Raw genomic sequence first — 8795 nt, forward strand, 5'->3', positions numbered from 1 at the left:
CTCCCTCTCTGCCTGTTTGCTAACTTTGTCTCTTTCTCTTTCTCTCGATTGCTCTCGAGCCAACGAAACCAGCATGCCGGTAGGATATTCTTGGACACGAGAGCCGCTGTGTATATTTATTCGATTTGATTCGACTATATATGTATGTATGTATGCGTGGACTCTCTTGCGCATTACAGTTTCTCGCTTTTCGTCCTTTTCGTTACCTAGCAACCGACAAGATCGTCGTAATATATAATGAAATTGAAAGGAATAAACGATTTATGAGATTAATCACTTAGTTTACAAAATATATATATTTAAATGTTTATTATACGAATAATAGTACAGAAGCTTACTTAATATTTGTGAAACGCTTAATTAAAAGAAAGTACGATATAGTTCGGAAGCAATGACGCCATTGTGCCCAAATCTTTGGCGCCAAAAAATTGTTCGTTGATTGGCTGTTAAAGCGGAAAGCCAAGACGAGTTACAATTGGCTGTAACAGTGGCATACAAAAGTCAAGCCGTGATTGGCTGTAAAAGTAGAAGTTAAAGTCAAACCGCGATAGACTCATGTATACGTAAAAAATAACACTGGTATTTCATTAGCTCCCTTAAAAAGCGCTTTATTTTGAATTAATTTTTTGCATTTTAAACGTAGTGGTAAATACTTCATCATTTATCATAAATTCTTCCAACATTGATTATCACCCTTCTCATATTTAATCAAATGATCGATCGTCACTTATTCTTTCAAATAAACACATTTACATATTACGATACACTTATGTTACCTATAAAAACATGATAAAAATCTAACTTTCTAAATTATCGTATTTAAATAAAAGAAAAAGAATCTAAAAAAGTGTTACTTAAAAATGTCCCCATAAGACACATAAATAATAAATGTAAGATAAAATATGTGTATTGTATATAAGTAAAGGTTAAAAAATCGTTATCCTCTTATAACTTTCCACATTAAAACATTGGCCCAAATCCTGAGAAGAAAAATTTTGTTTTGAATACTGTTATTATTATACAGCTCATCCTAAAGAAGAACTTACTGTAATTAGGTGGGGGACCTAATCTATATACGTTGGGTGGTATAAAACGTGGTGGAAATGGTCTTATTGGTCCCATTACCGAAGGTGGTATTCTGCCTCTAGCTATAGGAATTTGGCCTCTGAGTGGCATCATGGGTCCAACCATCATAGGACGTGGCTGAAAGTTCATAAATTAAGATTGTTTTTTGTTTACTAATTATATTACTTAGAAGAATAATCAGTGTATCATAATATGTACCCCATAATAAACAGGATAAGGCACCTGGTCGATGCAATGGGATGGCATCATTTGTCGCTCTCCATATCTATTATCTCTTGATCTGGAATGAGATCTAGAACGAGATCTAGATCTTCTTTCTCTTTCTCTATTACCTGTAGAACGATTTCTGGGTTTACTGCTGCTACTGCTTCCCTCTTCCTTACGCGATTCATTCCTATTTTAATTATAGAAAATGTATAAACTTGATTACATCGATATAAAAAAACAATACTGTGCTATCCTGTTTTCTTTCTTTATACTTACTTATGACGAAAATCTTGCCCAGAATAAGAATCACGTCGATGTTCTCTATACTCTTGAGATGGGCTCTCTCTGTTTCGAAATGATCTGTATCTGCTGCTTAGACGATCGTGTTCCTTGTATTTTTTTCTTCTTTCTCTACTTCTTTCTCTACTTTGCCGTCTACAAAGTATACAATATTTTCAAATTTTCTAATATTAAACTCATAATTAATCGTCAAGACATGTTAAGATAAAATAAATAAATTACCTATCACTTTTTCTGCTGGTACGATAATCAAATTTACAACTTGAATCTTTTGAATCTTTGGATCTATAATAAAACATTCTAATAAATAATCAAATAGAAATGTATATTTCCAACATATGTGTCATGTACCGATCCTAATATTTTCTTCAACAAATGTTTTGTTTATACAAAATGTACAATAATTTTATAATTTTCTATTAATATAAAAAAAAAAAAATGTTATTGAAGACTTTTCGGTACATCACACAAATGTAATCTATAAGTTATAGCAATACACTATTTAAAATATCCATATTTTAATTTTATATCCACATTTTTCTTATCGTTAATGATTCCATCTTATCGTTAATGATTATTTATTACGACTAGAATTTGAGTGTAAAATTAAATATCAGTTACATGTTATCTTCCTTTAGTGTTAAGGATTAAACGAAATCTTTACAACATGTACTGCCTATATCTGTAAAAATATTAAACAACTCGCACGTGTATGTATACAAAACATCTATATGCCACAGATCATGCACATATATTCTCATAAAAGTGTGAATCTATTTGGGCATATTTAATATACCTTGTTTAAATAAAAAGAAAAATAATGTATTCCGTAAAAGGAAATAGAATAAAAAATAATTATTTGTATATACAATGAAAATACAATGTAATATATTTACAGTGTATATGACTCACCTCATAAGATAACTCTAAAATAATTATGCACATTAATTATTAATTATTAATTTGATATAAATATTATTTATACCAAAGGACTTATTCAACAATAAGAGAAATTTTCATCGAATGAGCAGAGATGTTTTTATTATTTGATGAATAAGTACTATAAGCAATATGATCAGACTACCAATAAAAGCCCTTGTGCTATGTATGTCGTAAATAAAAATTTATGCATTTTTAGCTTATCAATATCTTAGATTTCTATTTATTTAAGAAGTGGGAAATTCTCTAAAGCATAAATAGCATGATTTATGAAAAGAAGCATGTGTAAAACCATACGATAAAGTTTCATCCAATATCGTTGTTCATGTGTCTCTTCTGCCAATCCTTGTGAAGCATTAGTAAAGCTAGAACAAAACAAATTATAGTAACACAAAGCAAACATGCATAAAATAAAATTCAAATGCACTTTTTTTATCATTCTGAACATTGAAGTAGATCTATAATTATCTGCAATAAACATGATAATTATTCTACACAATAAAAATATGGGCCTTAATGTTTTTTTTACATTAAGAATGTACATAACATCACTGCACATTACTGTTTTACATTTTGTTATATCTATTCAACATATTCAATGTGTGACACATCCATAAGTGTATATTATGTATAAGACATTTATAAAACGTGTAATCACATTTCTATTTAAAAGGAAAATATATAGTGTACATTGGTTATACTATTAATCAAAACTAAAGACTGAATATATTCTATATTTTGGGAATGTGTTTGAAAGGATATCTAAATTACTAAGCTTTATAAATGAAAGATAGCATTCATGGAAAATGAAAGCTGAACAAGCATAATAAAATAAAATGAACATAATGGATTCAAAAAAAATATTGATATTACACTGTAATCTTCTACTTTTTTAAGAAGAATGTCCAGTAATATGATCAATTCTTTATGTATAGAACCATTTTATAATATTTTATATTGTAATCTCTCAAGATTCTTTTTTAAAAATACCCTATAATTATATACCTATAACATTTAATTAAAAGACACAAAAAATATGTGTCTATATATTGCAATACTCAAAAAGATCTTGAACAATATTATCTAATTAACGAACTTTTCAATATTTAATGTATAATATACTTATTATTGCATTTATTCCAAAATTAATGTTATATCCATATTTATATATTATGTATTAATACGTATTAATACACATGTATTACTAATTATGTTAAATACTAATTATATATATATACATATATATATATATATATATACACATCATACACACATATATATACATATATACATCCTTGCTATTGACCTAAATACATACTTGGATCGTCGATAAGATGAAGAACGTTGATTATGGTGTCGTAACGAATTAGAGGATGGAGAGCGTCTTCTAAATGATTCTGACCTATTAACTGATATCAAATGTTGAAGTGTAAAAAAATCAATCCTGGAAACATAAAATTTTCATGTTGACTAATTACACAAACTACCTGAATCTCCGCTTTCTACAGCTATCACCGTACGACGTTCTTCAATTTCTCCAACTTTCTTAGAAGTACTTTTTATTTCCTCTCGTTCAAATATCGGTTTTGATCCTTCTCCTACTCAGCATACATAACATAAAAGAATTAATTATACATGTACAACTATAAAATGATTAATATATAAAGCGAGAAAGCAATAGCAAATAACATAAGCATTCTGCATTTTCTTGCACCAACTTTCCTTATTGCAATAATGAGTGCTCTTAAATAATTGTAAATTCTTTCATTTAAATTTCTATGCATTATTAATGTTTCATATAAATATTAGACATTTACCATATCTGTTACATTTCTATCATTTATAATTTTTTTTTTAAATATTACGAAATACTGTACATTATAATGCAATAAAAACAATTAAGTTAAATGCTGTATACGAAAATTTCTAAGATTCTTTCATTCAATTTATGCTATTTTTTATATTATATCACATATCATCATAAATAATATTTTTTATATTAATTTTCTATATGTTATATATTATATTAATCAACTTTAATTTAATATATTTATTAACTTCAATTTCATATACTGATCAGAAATCTTGATTGTTGAGTTAAACTTGTCAATTTTTTCACTGGGATAGTCTTCCTGATGAAGTATTAAAAACTATTAAAAAATATCACTTGGACACTATTGAAAACACAGATATGAACAAATTAATAATATAGTAAAGAAAAAATAATTTAAGTAATGAAATTCACTGCACTGTTAATATTTTAGAATCTTCCGAGATGTTCATTTTCTATAGTTACATTTCTCAGCTTATGATAATATAATTGTAATTCAATTAATCCATTATCACAAATAAATGTAATTACAACCACATTATCATAGAGAAATATTTTTCTTTATCTATATACACTAAAACAGACAGTTTAAGACACAAGATATTTCCACAAAGATATCACTGTTCACTGTACAATAAAACTTTGCTAATCAATATTTTTTATAATTTTGCAAAGCTGATTATGTACATGATATAATCATAATAACACATTGATCTTTTTAAATAAAAAATCTTCAAGTTGAAGAAAAAACTTAATTTTCAAGAATTCTCAATACTTTTTAAAAAATATTTTATCATGCACAAATGATTTTCCAGCTAATGGACCATATTAGCATTCCATTAAGAGTTATTAATCATGCAAAAAAGTTCTCAATTCTAATGCATAATAAAATCTATGTAAACAAGAAATATGTGATTAAACAAATATAAATATAGAATATCTCTCTTTATATATATATATATATTAGAAAGATATATGCTTCATTTAAATGTTATGATATTTGTAATCATAATCCATTGATTTTCATGTATTAAAAAAATATATATTCATGAACACTTATAATTTTAAAATATATGCAAAAAAAAATAATTACAACTACACGCAATATATTGTTCAAAAGTAAGAAAAGAACAGGAAGCAAAGGAAATATTAAGCAAATCAATATTAGTTACAGCAATTGTAATATCTATAAAGTTGTGCTTACACTTAACACTTGTATGAACAATTCATGATCCAGCGTTGTATTTGAAGTGAACTATATCCTGAATGGATAAACAGAAATTAATTATTAAATATAAAAATTTATATATAAGCAGGAAATCGAGATTATAATAGACTGCATCTTATCTTCTGCTATCTTCATAGTCGAATATTACTAGATCAGAATATCTTCAAGTGACGCATGCGGGAAGATCAAATATTTTTCTAATATATCTACAAAAATTCTTTATCTTTTCTTTTTAAGATAAAACTTGTGAAGGACCATTTAAATGCTAATAATGAATACAATGCAGATTCTGAATATGAGACAACAGATATACAAGTATATTCATGATTGAAAATATATTCATTATTTATAGTATACCCTAGAAACTCTGTTATTATATCTATAAAACAGTAGAACAGCATATGTATTTCTATATTTTAGCATATTCTCATTAGAGTCAAACAGCCTATACTATTTTTCTTTTCATTAACACTTTGTCTTTGAATAAATATAAAGTAATGTAATAATTTACCGCTTCTTCTTATTATGATTACATCCTCAGGGTTAATAATGTCCCGTTGCAATTCACTTATTTGTCCTTTCACAGGTATATTTCTATGAATATCTACTTTTATACAATGAAGTTCTTTTTCACTTATTTGAGTTCCTTCTGGACCTTTGAATAGGGATGTTGAACCACATGCAGTATCTGATCTAAATATTCAAAATTCGTATGTATCAATTGAAACTAAATCAAAAATTAATTGAACCCTCTCTGAATATAAATATTGTTTAAATCAAGTTGCATTTATATATGTAATAAGTTTACTTACTTCCCTGGTATAGCTGGTGATTTAGAACTTGTAGTTTTAGCATTTTTTATACATACAATTTCTAAAGATCTATCCCTAGTTCTACTTTTACTATTATTTTCCTCCACTAATCTTCCTCTGCTGTGACTTGCATCTTTTTCACGAGCTCGTTTTAATTCATACTCTAATATCATTTTTTGTTTTAATCTTTCATGTTCTCTTTCTCTTTCTTGCTGAATTAACCATTGTCGTCTTCGTCTCTGTCTTTCTTCCTCCAATCTTGAATGTGGTTGATTATTATGATCATCTTTGTGTAATTCTTTTCGCCTCTCATCATTACTTCCAAGACTAGAACTACTCCTCTTCATCTCTATAAAAAGATATATGTAACATAGGCTTATCACTATTAAATCTATTACTATTCTCTAACATTTTGTTATTAATCTCATATAAAGATTTTATCTGTAGTAAAGATAAATCTAAAATTTAATTAACCAATGAGTAGAATTCAGTTCCATCAACGTAATAATTAACCATCAATGCTAAATATTATATTAATATTGATCAAATGATACTCTCAACTAGATTTTTATTCAATTATATTAATAATCATGTATATAGATAAGTAATTAAAAAACAATGCCATGTAATATATTACTTAATAACGAATTTCAGTATTATAACCTAACAGTACTCGATATAAAATCGATATTATTTTCTTTGCAATACTTGATACTATATTCATATTAAACTAAATTCAATTTTTCTTATTACATTGATATTATCTTCTTAACGATACTCGGTACTATATTGACGTCAAATAAAATGGCAATACTTAGTATTATATTCATTAAATCAAAAAGGAAAAATGTTACATACGCAACAATAGACACATAATATACGATAATACAGTATGTACCTAACGCGTAACGTCCTCTTCTTAATATATTAAATATATTTACTCTTTATCTTAGATATCATGTTTTGTTTGTATTGAGTGGTAAATACGATTTTATAAATTCGTTCACTAATCTCGCACGTAAAAAATAAGCGCAATTTAAATTGTATAATAATATAAATTACCGCATAGACGCTAATATGGAAATACGTACTTGCTTTGTTGCTCGTAAACCAATTAAATAAAAGATATTACCTAAATTAAAAAGTCCAATGAATCGAAGATTGATCTATACTAAAGTCCAATTGTTTGCTCGTTTTATTTCACCTTCATTGGTTTGAAATGAAGTAAATTTATCTTCTTTGCAGCACGAGGCAAGACTCCGGCAGTTTTCTGTGGCTACCCAAGGAAGAAGTAAAAGATGGCGGTAAAGACTGTTACTATTATCCTGTGACCGATGACGTAGTGGTGGTTGTACGAACTACCAATTATAATTATCTATCAACCAATCAGCGATAAGTAAACCTATTTCAATTTCTTTCCTTTAAATAAGATCTCTAAATGTCTTTTTCTATTCGTTTTTATATCACAAGTAGATACTTCATAATAATAAATCCATGTACACATACATATATTTAAAAGAGAAACTGTTGATATACTTTTACATATTAAATACAATCAAACAGAGCTACCGATTGGCTGATCACGAAACTCTTGATTGGTCGTTGTTGGATTAACTGTCCAATCGCGAGCGTTGATGATGTATCCATATACCACGCACAATCGATTTAGAGACAATCGATTAATAATATTTGTAAATAATAATCGATTAATAATAATTGTAAAAAAGATGTATTTTACGAAATAATAGAATTTAACTAAGAATAACAAAATTTTATGGATTAAGCGAAGAATCAATAATAATATAACAAAATAGTTGATGATGCAAGTACGTTATGGCATAGAAATCAGTTACAGATGTAACAGATGTTCTCAATCTCTTTAAAACTTACTTTTACTTATTTTTATTTAAAAAATATAGTATATTTCTGTTAGTATGTAACTTTTTTTTACAATATTATTAATGGTGAAAATGCGAAGCCATTTATCTCATGAATATATGATGAAACAGCTAAAGCCTTTTGTATCTTGTTACTTATACACATAATATACAACTTAATAGTTTTGTACAAATATCAAAGGATTGATATTAATCCACATGTTTCAAACAAATGCTCTTTTTCATCAATATGTAATTGCGAAAGCACGAATAAATCTGACTCTTGCTCTTCAATATATACTGATTATTCTAATCTGTAAAAGTATTTGCTTATTAACAAAATTACCTTTTTTGTTATAATATACGACAAATTCATTATTCCTCTTATAATTTTTCATATTAAAACATTGATACGTATCTTGAGAAAAAAAGTTTTGTTTTGAATACTACTATTATTATACAACTTATACTAAAGAATTTACTATAATCAGGTGAGGGATTTAATCTACATACGT

At 26.9% G+C, this 8795-nt stretch overlaps 1 protein-coding gene across 2 annotated transcripts; it reads right to left on the bottom strand.

Annotated features, from left to right (window-relative positions):
• Positions 1 to 277: 277 nt before the first annotated feature.
• On the bottom strand, positions 278 to 7736 carry LOC127070049 (female-specific protein transformer-like). 2 transcript variants are annotated; one of them, XM_051007853.1, is made up of 10 exons: positions 7608 to 7736; positions 6404 to 6752; positions 6103 to 6284; positions 4020 to 4130; positions 3851 to 3941; positions 1816 to 1878; positions 1570 to 1728; positions 1285 to 1480; positions 1047 to 1203; positions 278 to 980 (listed from the first exon to the last, which is right to left on the bottom strand). In XM_051007853.1, exons 2-10 carry the CDS (start codon positions 6748 to 6750, stop codon positions 961 to 963), a joined length of 1326 nt encoding a protein of 441 aa, XP_050863810.1. In that variant the 5' UTR covers positions 6751 to 6752; positions 7608 to 7736; the 3' UTR covers positions 278 to 960. The 2 variants fall into 2 exon arrangements, with proteins under 2 accessions (XP_050863810.1, XP_050863809.1); XM_051007852.1 differs by having other exon boundaries at positions 7536 to 7708.
• Between the last annotated feature and the right edge of the window lie 1059 nt (positions 7737 to 8795).

This window comes from Vespula vulgaris, chromosome 17, assembly GCF_905475345.1.
Source record: "Vespula vulgaris chromosome 17, iyVesVulg1.1, whole genome shotgun sequence".
Taxonomy (NCBI): Eukaryota; Metazoa; Arthropoda; class Insecta; order Hymenoptera; family Vespidae; genus Vespula; species Vespula vulgaris.